This window comes from Atractosteus spatula, chromosome 5 (genome assembly GCF_055471065.1).
Source record: "Atractosteus spatula isolate fAtrSpa1 chromosome 5, fAtrSpa1.hap1, whole genome shotgun sequence".
NCBI lineage: Eukaryota > Metazoa > Chordata > Actinopteri > Semionotiformes > Lepisosteidae > Atractosteus > Atractosteus spatula.
The window spans coordinates 59,074,427-59,089,392 of NC_142710.1; the positions used below are offsets into that span (position 1 = coordinate 59,074,427).

At 36.0% G+C, this 14,966-nt stretch overlaps 1 protein-coding gene across 3 annotated transcripts in view; it reads left to right on the forward strand.

Moving 5' to 3' along the window:
* grip2b (glutamate receptor interacting protein 2b) overlaps positions 1 to 14,966 on the forward strand; it is a 159,223-nt gene that overhangs the window by 106,679 nt on the left and 37,578 nt on the right. For all 3 annotated transcript variants that reach the window (XM_088917300.1, XM_088917297.1, XM_088917299.1), the window contains exons 4-9: positions 936 to 1,081; positions 4,088 to 4,174; positions 6,009 to 6,084; positions 7,162 to 7,307; positions 9,140 to 9,287; positions 10,666 to 10,835. In XM_088917300.1, the coding sequence (XP_088773426.1) occupies positions 936 to 1,081; positions 4,088 to 4,174; positions 6,009 to 6,084; positions 7,162 to 7,307; positions 9,140 to 9,287; positions 10,666 to 10,835 (773 nt within the window). The remainder of the gene's footprint in view (positions 1 to 935; positions 1,082 to 4,087; positions 4,175 to 6,008; positions 6,085 to 7,161; positions 7,308 to 9,139; positions 9,288 to 10,665; positions 10,836 to 14,966) is intronic.

Below are 14,966 nucleotides of genomic sequence, written 5' to 3' on the forward strand. Positions count from 1 at the left end.
CTGTACTAGAGGTTCCTGTGCAAATGACTGCCTGCACCAGCAGATCTGCTGTTTATCCTGACATGCACACAAATTGTAAAGAAAAATACATGCCGCGTTAATGTCAGCCTGATAAACTATTTTCGACAGACATCACTTTGCCAACTTCCAGAGCCCTAGAGGAGAATAAGAATAAACACTGTGCAATTCTGTAATTAGCATCTTAATGAACATATGTTGATTCCTTGTAGAATTCTACATTAGAGATTAACAGTTCTTGCTTTTTCTGGGCTACCATACTACTTCTCAAGTAGCACAATGGTATGACCAGCATTTCTTTAAAGGACTACTTATGTTGGCAAAAGATATGTTTAAATTCCATGCTTTCTGAAAAATACCAAATATCTGAGCACTGTATATACTGTTCAGTATGTACATACTATACAAAACCTTTCTTTAATGTAAAGTAAAAACCAAACTTTACTGTAATGGTTGTGAGAAGGAACACATTGGAATTTATATTTGAATGCAGTTTTTCACCTTAATTCAGTTTAAACTAGTACACACACTTGTAGATTGAAACATCTTGTTCAAATTCTTGTCTGAAGTACAGTATTCCCAATTTACCATTTCAAATGAGGGTCAAGTGTTCCAAGGCACAGTATAACTGATTAAAGAAGCACTTCTTTCTATCTTACATCTTAATTTATTAAGCCTCATTTATATTTTTTTCATTTTTTCAAAGAACCAACTTTTAGGAGATACTGTACCATTACTTTTATTTATTTTAACACTTCAATGACTTGAGCCACTACACTTTACAAGTGCTATTTCAGAGGCTTTTAATCAATCCATGCCCTTTAATCTAAGTCTAGTTCCCCTTTTCTGAAACTGTTCTGCTTGGAGAAAAGTTCTTATCTGCTTTCTGTTTGTCAATGTGGTTTCCATGGTTCCAGGAGTGACCAGCTGAATGTGGGAGACTACATCAAGTCTGTGAACGGGATCAACCTGACTAAGCTTCGGCATGACGAGATCATCAGTCTGTTGAAAAATGTGGGCGAGCGAGTGGTGCTGGAAGTGGAATATGAGCTGCCCCCTGCTGGTAGGAAGTTGAGTACTATCTGTGCTTTCAAATAACATACTGTAGAGCAGGGGTCTGCAAACTTTTTAGAGCAAGGGCCACTGAAACATTTGACTAACCTTGCTGAGCCACCTGAGTGAAATCCTCTATCTAGCCAATAAACGCACCGACTGGAATAGGCCGCGTTTCTCTGAGCACATCTCCTCCGCGACCTCTTGCATACACTGCTGAATAAACTTACCATTCGTGAAGGGTTTGACAGCTGCTGCTTGAAGCTAAGACACTCGATAACTAATTCGGGTAGCCGCAACATTTTCTCTTGATCAGTTTTTGCCGCCCCTGAAGCCACTTTTTCAACTGTTCTAATTTTTCCCTCCATCCATCTCCTGTGTTTTCTGAAAACTTAGCCGGATGTTTTGTCTCGTAATTCCTTTTTATGTTGTATTCTTTAATCATGGCGATTGTTTCCTGACAGATAAGATACTGTACATTACCTTTTCTTTCCAAGGGACACAAAACTACTCTTCTGACCATTTGTCGTTGAATTTTCGACTCTCTGCATCGATCTTTCTTTTTTTTTGACATGGCAGGAATAACTTAAAGTCAGCCTCTTGTCAGTTATAACTTTTAGAACCGTTTGAAATCTTTCAAACAAGCTTTCAAACAAGATAGCATACACTAGACATCATTTGCTTGGCTGAGCCAATCACAGTAGGCAACAAAAATCCAAATGAATTTACGGTAAAAATCAGTTGTAGCTTAGGTGTATGTAAACTAGGCTAAAGCTGACATCTGATAGGCTAAAAAATACATTTTGCAATACAGTACAGTAGGTGTTGTTCTGCAATTGACCATTAGTGCTGAGAGAGAGCAGCAGAGCTAAGAAGTAGAGGCCATTGGCGGAAGGTTTTCAATATCTGATGCAGAAAGTTACCCTCGAGATTCAAACAGTAGTGAGCTACGGGCCACTCAGAAAAGTTAAGCGGGATGATTTTGGCCTGTGGGCCGTAGTTTGCCGACCCCTGCTGTAGAGCCATTATTCTCTCATGAAACCTTTATGCTCTAGCTGGTATTTTAAAACACCCTCATGCACCCTCATGCCTGGCCTTTCACAGGGATTTATTGCACTTGGCAGCCTGCTCTGTGGCCTTTCTCAAAGTGATAGCTCAGGACTGTAGAGCTGACAGATGAAATGGCAACATCAAAGTTAGATCTGTCTACTCTGTACAGTGCTCTGATCTTTATACAATCAGTGTAGAACGTGTTGGACAGCGTAAAATTGTACATGTCTCTCTTTATTTGTGTAACTAATCTTAGGTACAAACTCCATTCACCTTTAATTATGAGCCATGATTTGATTTGGATGGTTGGAATTTGCTTAAATTCATAAAAATGTTTTAAAAAAATTGCAATTACAACTTCAGTTTTCTGATTATGAAGTTTCTGTATATTAGTTTTGGAACTGTGTTTTTCCCTTGAGCATTTACTCTCATTTACCGAGTACAGTATTCTACTCCTACTGCATTCCTGTGGCAGAAGAGCCTTCAGCTGCTGAACATTCCTTCATGTTTCCTCCTGGAGGAGCTTGTGTGGTTCTACAGTATAGTGCCATGGCTGCTGGAACAGTCTACACAGTGTCCAGATTGTGGACACTCTGAATATTGGATATTGTCTCACACACGTCTGCATAGTCATAGCATTAGTAAAGCAGGTAATGTCTATAGACACTTTCTCAGTGGACACTAAGGCGTACCCAGTTCCCGCAAGATAAATAGTACCATGTCACATCAACCTGGTCTATATTTAAACCACATGCACCAGCATTCTGTTCTATTAAGGAAAATCCCTTCCTCGTTCCTTTGCCGTCAATCCAAGGAATCTGCCATTCATTCAGATAATTTGCTGCTATCCAGTCAAAAGGAGGTGAACACCATAGTGTTTTGTAACAAAATAAGAAGATAACCACACGCTGACATAATGTGAAAGGTGATTTGTTTTGTCTCAGCAACAAGAACTTCAAAGTTTCAGCCCCAAGATTGTCATCGATGTGAGATTGTCTTTGTTCTTTTTCTCCTGCCACCCTGTCACTTTGCTCTTGTGTGTTTATTCACATGCATCCATACGTAGTATATCAGAATCTGCATTTATTCATGATCAGTACTAATAGCAAAATATTGAAGTTTCATGTCTGTTTTCTGTTAAATAACTTTGACATATTTTGTTGTAAAATATATTTTACTATTGAAACATTACTTCAAATTTAAAGCTACTGTATTTGTTGAGCTGTTCACATAGTACACTTGTTATGTATATACAATAACACCTGCTTCTCCTTATTTGTTAGTAATATACTGTAACTAGGCTCAGGTCTACCCTTTCTTGATCAAGAAGATCTGCATTTCTTTACAACTGATTAAAAAATGTGCTGTTTAAAAAAATAAAAGAGATAATGTTAACAAGATGTCTCTTTGAAGTGAAACATCAAGTAAAGACTCATTGTCAATTAGTTTGTGACACTTGCTCCATCTTAAAATATCTGAGGTAATGTTTCACATTGTACAACAAGACCTCATAAAAATAAAACACAAAAGTATTTATTGAGCAATACAAGTTTTTTATTTTTTACATCATACACATTCTTAAGATATTTTTGGGAATCGAGGTAAATATAATTTTTGTTTACAGTGTACTTTGTTGATCATCGCCTAATCTCAGTTCTGTTGAAAGAGAACTCAGAGTGTAAAGGTCACTTTCTTTAAGACATGGTATTGAATCTATCAGAATAGGTTCTTAACCTTTTCTGCTACAGTCCTTTAAAAATATGATGGTAATTAAGCACAAAGAGAAACAACATTTCAATGTGCATACAGTATGATGTACTAAAGAAGGCAAACTGTTCAACTAGCTATTACATTTTACAATTTACAAAAGTGATGTCTTGAGTTAGACTAGATAAAACACTGACTAGTAAAATACTGTTTTACTAGATACTACTGTATATTTTGTCCTCACTGTTCTCATTCCCAGCTCCTGACAGTAGTTCAGGTGTTATACCCAAGACAATTGAGATCTGCTTGAACAAGGAAGGCAACAGCTTTGGGTTTGTCATGAGAGGTACTGTACATTTCTTTTTCTTTTCTTTTTCTTTCTACAGTAAGTGCTTGTTGACACAGCCACAGTTACACCCCATAATTCCCCCATGAAGGGTGACACAATACCATAAAAGACTTGTCAGTTGGAAAATGTAACTTTTACATTGTTTGCAATGGCAGGCTTCTCTCAGTGTGCAGATTATTTCTTAGCTGCTACTGTATGTTAATACCTCAGACTGCAACCTGGACCACTGGATGTGTTCAGAATTGCTTTGGATGCAGCATATTTTCTTGAATTTGTTTTGGATCATATCAAGTCCTTCCATGTATTTAAATATTTATTTTACGTCTCAGTTGTTTTCCAGTTTTCTAAATCATGTTGCCTGTATGAAATCTCTTTTGAAATCTCTGTATGATTTCTTCCACATGCAATTCTGTGCATCTGAAAATGTGATTACAATAAATATCTGACACAGCAATACTTTAGACTGAGTTGTTCAAATTATGTTTTGCATATAATAAACAGTATATCTTGAATAACCATTTGTATACAGTAGTTTGCAGTACTGGTCAAAAAATGAAAATGAACAAAAATGAACAAATGAAAGTTAACAATTGTTAAACTCATGATCTTGTATTTAAATGCTTGTTGATTTCTACATTGTGTCATAATTTACTCCTTTGTTGCTACTTGTAGAATCTGACTAGTGATATTAATTAGTAGTTAATATACTATAAGAAGAAAAATGAAACTCCAGGTAGAACCACAAACTGCTATAATTAAAGCATTGAGTATATTCCCGGAAATCTGTGGAATCCCAGTAGAAACCTATAGCTATTTTTAAAATGGTCTGATATACTGTATGCTATGTATTATATAAAACTATGAAAAGGGAAGATATTTATCCTCAGTAACCAATGTGAATGATGAAAAGGTGTTTTTCCACAAACAAGATGGTCAGCAATGTAGGACTATTTCATTTGACCTTTTCAGAGCTCATACTTGATCTCTTATGTTTCCTTGAATTTAAACCAAACGATACGGTGTTGAGCATGTTGACCCCCACAATTTATTCAGGGCCCTTTCATACTGTATAAAGATACGTGTGCACAAAATGTATTTCAGTCTTCCAGTTTTCTCCCAGTATTTCTTAGATTCTGGTACAAATATGGGTTTTCTGCATAAGTGTCTACATAAGACCTTGCGTGATAAATGAGGCCATCTGCATTGATAACAATCCCTTCGGATGATAAATAGATCAGCTAGCTACAGCTTGGATGGAAAAAGATCAATGTTTCATATTCTATACATACAGTAAGTGAAACAAATAATGAGCTCCAATTAGATTCACAAAGATAACTTGCCAGTTATAAATAATGTGTGCTACAACACACAAGAATGACTATCTTAAATAAATTTAAAAAACATCTGACAAATGTGCATGCAAATTCAAAAGACCTCTATTGAAAAAAATAACAATCATAGACAAGACCTCCCAAGAAGAAATGTTAAAAATATTAACCTTATCATGCAAGACAGTCGCAGTGTGTGAGCACCTTAAGAAAAATTTAAGCAGTAGTGTTTAAAAAACATGAGCTGCCTTACAGGTCACCTAGCTATGACTCAGATAGTGATTTATATATTATGAGTAGCATGAAAGGCATGAGTTAATTTAGCCACAATACAGTCTCTGAGCGCAGGAGTTGTTGAATGGTGTTAAGGCAACATGCGGAATAGAAAGACTTAAAATATCTGACATCAGCTTCAGGTTAGTTCGAGAGTACAGCACCAGTGCTTTGCCCTCATAAAGACTGAGCCTGAAACTGATACAAAGTGATGTGTTCTGCACTTGCAGGTGGGTCTCATGAAGACTGGCATAAGTCCCGGCCCCTGGTGGTCACCTATGTCAGGCCCGGAGGACCAGCAGACAGGTAGCATGGCGTGTGTGTGTATGTGAGTGGACACCTCTTCGGATTCCCTCAGCAAAAAAAAAAATGTCAAGTAAACATAACTGAGAAATGTATTATCTTAACCACCATGGATCTCAAGAATGCATTGGCCTGCATATTAAAAAAAATAAGGAATCTTGCCAGTTTCAATAGTCTTCATTCTGAATGCAATCATCAAAATGTATTTTATTAACTGGCATACTACTGTAGTATATACTGTAGTATATAAAACAGTATGTTTCATTTTGCAAAAACTGGTCCAGAATATACTGTAGCCCTATTTTTCCACAATAGGATAAGCGGTGAAAAGTAAGTCAGTAAAAGTAGAAAAAAAGACTACCCTTACTTACAGTTGTGTCATTACATTCCACAAGACACTTCTTTGGCATTTCCAGTCACATATTGAGGCCTAATCTTGCACTGTAACAAATCCCTTTAATTTAAATTATTGATATCTGACAGCTTGAACATAATAGAAAGAATGATCTCCTTCTGTCCCAAATGCAGAACAGTTGAGGGTGACAATGGATTACTGCAGTAAAATCTGAGAATGTGCTGCATGAGGCCTTCATGCTAGTCTTTAGCACTCTCTTTAAGTAGTACAGTCTAAACCACTGAAACCTCACACACAGATTACCTAGACTGGCATGAATTATACTGCAACCCATCAGATAAGTCTGGATTTAAACTTTTATTTAAAGGACAGAGTCAAGTAACAAATTCTTTCAAGCAAATGCCATATGAAGTACTGTTTTATGTAGCTTTAGTCAATTTTAAAGAATTATTTTCTTTTGCCGTTTATGTAACATATAAATCTGTAGCATTACAAATACATCATGTTTTTATCCCAATTTCTTTAAAACTGGAAAAATTCATTCAGTATTGTATGCATTTCTGGTTAAACAGTGTGTTGCAACCAGTTCCTAGTAATGTTTGTCCTCCACATTTTTAAAGTGAGACAGATATTAAAAAGAGGTTAGTGTTGTGTTATTCTTGTAGAGCAGAGGAATCAAGGACGGGCCTTGCAGCTGGGATAGAGTTGTTTCTTGATCTCCACAGGGAGGGCACGCTAAAAGCTGGTGATCGTCTCCTGAGTGTCGATGGAGTTCCTCTCCACAACGTGTCTCATGCTGATGCCCTAAATGTGCTCCAACAGTGTGGCCAGGAGGCCCTCTTCCAAATTGAGTATGATGTCTCCATTGTCGGTAAGAGGAGATTGTGCAGTTTTCTCCTATTTTTTTTATTGAATCCTAAAACTAAGTAAGAGTATAATGCTGAATTTAAAATGCGTTTTTTGTCAGCAAGTGGTAATAAGTAGTGGTAGCTTTAATAAAAACTGTGAACAAATGCAAAGATAATTCTGACAGGAAAAACATGTTCACTGATACCGACTGTTTAAAATATATCAAATTTGTTTCAAAGTTATTCAGCTTTATTTCACAAAATCAGTGCAAGTGTGTTTTGTCCATATTCCATTTATATGTCTGTTATATAATTTCAGCCTTATACAGTACATTTAACAGCATACTTAATTACATGCAAAAATATTTAAGAAACATTGAAAACCAAATTGGTTTTTATTTTATTTTGTCCCTGAGACCGTGCTTTTCTATTTTTCAAATTTATTTTTGTCTGAGTAATGTGAAGTTTTTATACAGTGTAGAATATGTGTTAATGTCAAAATGTAAAGCCCTAAGTATTATTTGAAGCTGCGGGGTTTTAATTGATATTTAAATGGCCCATGCTGTTGTGGTTTTGATTAATTTGTCTATTAGTGACCATTTCCTTTGGTTGACTTCTCTTGCGAAAGCTGGGATTCAGTGGGCCTAAAACACAAATCTGTGGTGTGATATTTATATGGATCTTTCCAATAACTGCATGCTTCTGCTGATGTAGTTTGTGGAAAAAATGCAGAATATGTCTCTTTAAATAGAAGAAATAAAATGTATGAGAAATCACGTCAGTGATTGTAAATTAATATCTATTCAGCGCTGAAAAAAAATCAAGTGGTGGTGTGCTATCACTTTTTTTGCTTTTTAGTTGCTCTGACCTTAAATTGCTCTGCCATTTTGAAAAGTCAAGAATCAAGTGTATCTCGCCTTGCCAGCATCAATTAGTTTCCCTGACCTGATTTTAATCACTGTTTGTTTTCATTCTGGCTGAGCTGTAGGCTACTGCCCTTTTCCTCTAAATAAATTGTGCTGATTTTGAAAGACTTTTCACAACAAGCGCTCCAATGAGTGAACTCTGATCCTTCATGTAACACTAGATGTACAGTTTGTGGCAGTGTAATTAAGCAGCATGCCAAGTCATGAGACAGTAAGGTACTGTACTTCATGGCTGCCTAAATGTTTTTCTCATTTAAAAACAATTTCTGAGGATCTCAAACATTTTATGCACTGTGCTGCCTCCCGCCCAATTGCTTTGAAGTCAGCAGGAAGAGCAGCAGAATGCTGCTGCTCTTTATCACTCATTGAAAGTCTTACAACCTGCAGCACATCCTGTTATGTTAAATAATTTGCCACTGTGGCATTTCATGGGAATAAATTTGTTGGTAATTAACATGCTGTATACTCATTTTCTCCAACTATATCAGCAGTGCAGACATATTTGTAGGTCTTTTGTGCGATGCTGGAAGAAGAATCTTTATAATACTACTACTACTAATAATAATACTAGTTAGTGAAAATAATCATTTTCCTTAAAAAAAACACCAACATAAATATGTTGGTATTACCTACTCAGCAAAAACTACTTATATAATTAATTTTATTTAACTCCTTACTGATTAGGTCTTTCCTTTCTGAGATCTTAATTACAGTTTCATTTGGAGTCTCAGTGGGATGGATTCTTCACTCTTGCAGAAACTGTACAGTAGTAATTATTGTAAACAATAAATATTCTTATACAGGTAGATCCCATTAGCATTTACTATATAGCAGGAGAAGAATGGAAATCCCTGCTGTACACAGAGGACAGTTCCTTAAAAAGATGTTCAAATGCTATTGTTTTTGGGGTTGTTGTTTGTGTTCGATAGATTCTGTGACAAACGCTTCAGGTCCTTTGTTGGTTGAGATTGCCAAGTCTCCAGGAGCAGCACTTGGAATCACCTTAAGCACTACAACACACAGGAACAAGCAAGTGATCGTCATTGACAAGATCAAACCAGCAAGTGTGGTAGACCGGTAAGACAGCAAAGAGCAGCTCCTACACTACATCCCCAAATTACAGTACCTGGTTGTGAGCTCTCATGAAAGCACTTTGACTTATTCATTCTCTTTTTATATCCATGCTTCATGGGCTTGGCCACCATGCATGTGAAGAGACATCTGTTTTATTTAGATGTAACTAGTTACTCAAGAAGATGTTTTGCAAATTTGGCTCTTCTGCTTTCCATAAGGTGCCCAAGCACCACTAACTTGTATCTCCTAGCTTCTACTTTGCCAAATTGTACCTGCTTGTAAAAACACTCAGAAGCAGTATGAAGCTGATTAAGTTAATGAACAAAACCTTGAAGATTTCTTTCTGGAAGGGCATAGATGGTTTTAATAAATTGAACCAGTGGTGTCGAAATGAATCCTCAAGGTCTGTAGCGTCTTGTCTTTTTTTGGCTGACCTGTTTCTTAATTAGTTCAGTTTTTCACATTCTCATTTCACATGGCTTTATTACAGTATGTCAAAATTATTTTGAAAATCTTGGCCAAAAGAAGAGAGCGAATATTCATAACATGGCATTAAGCAAGAAATGAGTGAACAACAAAAAGGATCATTCTAGCATTTAAACTTAATTCTTCGAATAATAAAATAATATTTTACTGTCTCCATCTTAACTCCTTCACATTTATTTAATTAATTTTAGTATTATCATCCTCTCCCATTTAGCAAGTTGAATTCTCAGTAATTAGATTAGATGATGGAACTCTCACCTTTTCCGCGTGTAAATGATTGGTGCCGAAGGCAGAAGAGGTGCTGATTAGAAACTTGCACTATGTGGGAAAAAACAGCTTGGTTTTAAAAATAAAAAGAGTGATGTATTTGGGAATTAATATTCTATGTACAGTATATATTATATTAACAAAATATCTCCCATAAATGTTTCAAGAACTGTTGAAGTACAATTTTGGAGATTAAATTGTGTAAATATTAGTACGTATTCAACCAATGGCACTAGGAGAGAGAGAAAGGAATTTAGTTAGCTTCCCATATTTGCCAGTATGTGTGAATTATATACAGTACCAGACTCCTAACACTGATTAGGAAAACTAGCATTTTATTGTGGTTTTCAACATGCACCTATATTAAAGGAGAATGGATAAAGGACATTACATATATTTGAATATTCGTGATATTACAAATAAAGTCTTTGAAGTAAAATACTGTATGTACAAGAAAGAACAAAAGAGTTAGAAGAAATTTAATTACATCCAACCTGGCCTGTCACTACATTTGCACTTGGAATTCAGTTGTATAATTTTGACATTGCATTAGTATCAGTTCTGCACTAGGTGTGGCAGGTATTAATTGCAGAGGTTTAGCCAGGACTGTATTGGGGTTTTCCCTCAGGTGTGGGGCTCTGCACGTTGGAGATCACATCCTCTCGATAGATGGTACGAGTACAGAGCACTGCTCACTTTTGGAAGCCACACAGTTGCTAGCCAGCACCACAGAGAACGTCAAGCTGGAGATCCTGCCTGCACATCATAGCCGACTGCCAATCAAGCCACAGGACACTGGTGAGTAGGAGAGTTTTCGATAGACGGTATTGCTTCCTTTCCTTGTTTTCATTAAGCCAGGCTTACACTACTTGACAGCTGAATTACCACCTCATTTCTGGATCTCATCTGATCTTGGAAACTAAGCAAGGTTGGGCTTCATCAGTACTGGAAAAACCTCAAGGAAATAATTGGATTGTAAAGTATAATTTACAAACTAATACTCCAGTAGGGTGACTGGGACACTTTACTGTTTTAGGTTTGGATAATATATTAAACTGAGGACCTGGCTATTTCTTCAAGATCCCATGATACTGTTGGTAAGAGTAGGGATGTAACCCTGGTATCCTGGCTTTATTCCTTGCTAATTTGCCTACTGCACATCACATACAGTAGGTGATGCACTTTAGTGGAGGTTGCAGTGGGTCCCTCAGATTTGTTAAGTTCGTGTAAAAACAAAAAATATTTTATATGCAGTATACAGATGCTGTATAGTTGGATATCTAAAAATATCTGAAAAAATAGATGATGCATACATAGCTGTATAGGCAAGTCTTCAGTGCACATTGCATAGAGAATATAGCTTTCAGGAGTTTTAAAAATTCATTGATGCAAACAGACAAGCTTCTCTTTGGAGTGTATGATTCATAAATCAGATTAACCATTATATATTTTGGGTCAAGGAGTTCCAGGGTATTTTTCAAAATAGTCTTATATCAAGATACTAGTATTGCGTAGGTACTGTATGTATGGGTTACATTTACATATTTTGGACTTAATTTTCAATCCAGTCATAAATTAGATTAATTAAATGCAGAATAATATTAATGGAATGTCCGTGAAATGGCACACAATCAGATTTCTATTGATTAAAAATAAATTTATGTCTGCAGGATTCATTTGAAGTTATGGTTTGATTATAGGATTTGAAAGTTGTATTTTTGCTTTTTACCCACAGAAACACTTCTGTCCCAGTGTTGAACATATGTAGTGCTGTCATTTCGAGTGCAGTTTTTATGGAGTTTTGAATATGCGGTACATTACAACTCAGACAGTAGTCTTTGTTAAATAAGGAAATATAAGCTGATTTCAACACTTGCCTGTTGACTCTGCAGGGTATTATTTTTCAAATTCCTATCTGAGACTTACTGTAATTGAGACCTGGAGAAGCGCAATCTGGGCAGCATGACAAGAAAAAATTAAATGGGTGTTAAAGAAACACTGCTGTGAAGAGATACAGGTGCTTTGGAACATTTCGTTAACAGGCTAGCTTTTTGGTTTTAGTTGCCTTTCTCACATTGTTTTGTAAATCCACCAGTACAGGGTGTGTACTGTATGTGTGGCAGTGGTGAGAGGAGTATGTATTACAAATATTGTAAACCTCTTCTGGCTGAATTAAAGTTCTGGCTGAAGTTAGTTTTAGTTTTGTAGGCCATGTTTGTGTTTCCCGTTCAAAATAGTATACATTACATAGGTTCATATCACTTTATTCTGTGCAGGGGATCGATTCTTATCCTATGCTTATTACTGGCTGCACTTGATTGTACTGCATTGAGCAAACCATGTACTGTACCAACTGTTGTTCGTAACAGTTAAGCATGTGTCTAAAATACAACTTTATGACAGCCAGGAATATATCAGATGAATGACAGTATTATTGGAAAAGGGCATGCTGACATAAAAAAAACTTTACCTCCTTAGTTAAGATTTATGTTTTTATAATGTTTGATGTTGCCATAAAATTAATCTCTTAAGGAGATTAAAGCTTTCAGATGTCGCATCAATTTTAAGCATATACCTTTTCTTTTACATATTTACAATTTTTATGTTTTTTCTAGTGGAGATCAGAACCGAATTTCTAAAAAATCCATACCACAGCTTAGCGTAAGGCAAGAAAAAGTGAGGATTTATGGCATTCAATTTTGTGAGGAAATAAGAACTCTCAGTCTTCTGGCCCCCTCCTTAGTAGTGCTCCATCCCATTTCCTTTGGTATTCATCCAATTGAATTTCACAGATAACCCAGAGGCTCAAATGGTTAGATGATGGTACCTTGTCTCAAAATTCTTTATTCTTGGAAAGAAAAATCCCAAAGTGAAATACATATACTTTTATAGCCAGCGTGGTCACTGAAGGCTTAGCTTTTGGCACTGACTGAAAACAAGACAGTCAGCACTTTGAACAAGGTCAAACTCCCAGATTAAAAAAGGCATATGGAAAATGTGAACAATCCCACCTTTTCATCCACTTAATTTTTTTTTAATCGCACTGAAAATAACACAAAACGTGTTCAGATTTCAGAAGTAGCTTCCATATACTGTTCCCCATTTATCTGGCTGTGTTTTTTAAGATGTGTTATCATTTTAGGCCTAAAATAGAGAAAGGAAATGATCATCTTTCCTTTTTTGCTTGTTGTAAGATTTCATAATAACTCGCTTTTATTTACGAAATCTTCAACTCAAACATTGTACAGTAGCACGCATACCTGTATCTGTACAATACAGTACATAGCAGAAGCAAAAGACATGTTGGGGGAAGCCCAGAAAGGACTTCATGAAGACAAGAGTAAAACTAAATTAAATTTAAAAGCATGAGTGGAAAGATAGGCCCTTCAGCAAAGTTTGCAATGATTGGCAGTGTCTCTAACAGATTTGGTCAGTGAGTTCCTTTAACAAGGTCCTGCACATAGAAAGCTGTGTCACCCACTGTATGATGACCGAATAAGCATATTCAGTGTTTGAATTTAATTTAATGATCTATTGCAAGACTATAATCCAAGGTTTTAATAAGATTAAGACCTCGGATTATAGTCTTACATTAAGTGATTGAATTCAGCAGCAGAATCTTAAAGTCCATTCTTAACTTCAGTAGGATCTAGTGTAAATTAAAGAGGAAGGGAGCTACTTTTATCATAGTTAGCATATGGAATGCAGAATTCTAAACATACAGTACTGAAGCCTATTTCCCCCAGTCACTAAGCATTACAGTCAAATCTTGATTAAATAATATTTTAGCATCAGATAGGCAGGTTGAGGTTTTTCACCAGTGCAATGCAGGTGGAAGATGTTCTTTAGATGTTCTTCAAATGATAAAACAGTCAAAAGTGGCTTTATTGTCATGTCTTTACTAGCCCCTTTGTAATATCATTTACCCATTTGATTTTCTACACCCTCTTTTCTGATTCTTCAGCTTAACTCTTCAGCTTTACGTCTGTTGCACTTTTATTAATCAAAATTTGACACCAAGGGCTTTGAAATGCTGCTCACCATAACACAGCCTAACTCAATAAAACAATTATCACCTGCACACCTGTCTTCTGCCAGACATCAGTACTCTTGTGTACATCAGTATAAATTAAACTCAAATGAAATGAAGCAATCCCTTTATCTTTCTTAAATGTTTGTGCTTCATTTCACTGTATCCCTCTGTTAGAGTGTGTAATGCACTGTTTTTGTAACCAGTTATTGATATGCATCAAGTGTTCAGATTGCAGTCACCTGGCGAGCTATTCTCTGCCTACTGAAATTGTTTAGCATAGTCGAGGAATTGCTCTGTATTTTGGGTTTTTATACTTCAAATAGAGTAAATAAAATTGGGATTCATGCTGTGAGCAATGCAGAGTGTTTATTCAGACCTAATGCAGTCCTTGGTCATTCCTAGTACAATAATCATTTACAGTATAATGGTATGAAACTCATGCATAGCAGTGATGAAACTGCGTGCTCGGTGAACTTAAAAGCTTAGAAGCTCTTATTCATAAACACAAAAATCTATCATGTATATTGGCACCCACATGGAATTGAAAAAATATGAAAAATATCATAATATTATATTTTCACTGAGATATTGTAATCTCTGTGAAAACTCGTCATAAAAAGTAATCAGGATGAAGTTTAACCTGCTTTGCTGTTTGGTATACTGTAGATGATGCTTTACTGTTGTTCAGTGGTCCATTTTCTTACTGTATGTTATTCTAGTTTGTGTATTGTGCTGTGAGGGACAAATCTGAATGGCTTGGGCCATTTCTAGTGATACAAATTAATGGAATTTTCTGCATTTGCAGTATGTTATTCTAATTTCTACAACTTCAAATCATTTATTTGGTGTGGATATTTAACTAATTTGTCTGTGTTACAAAACACCTTTACAGTATC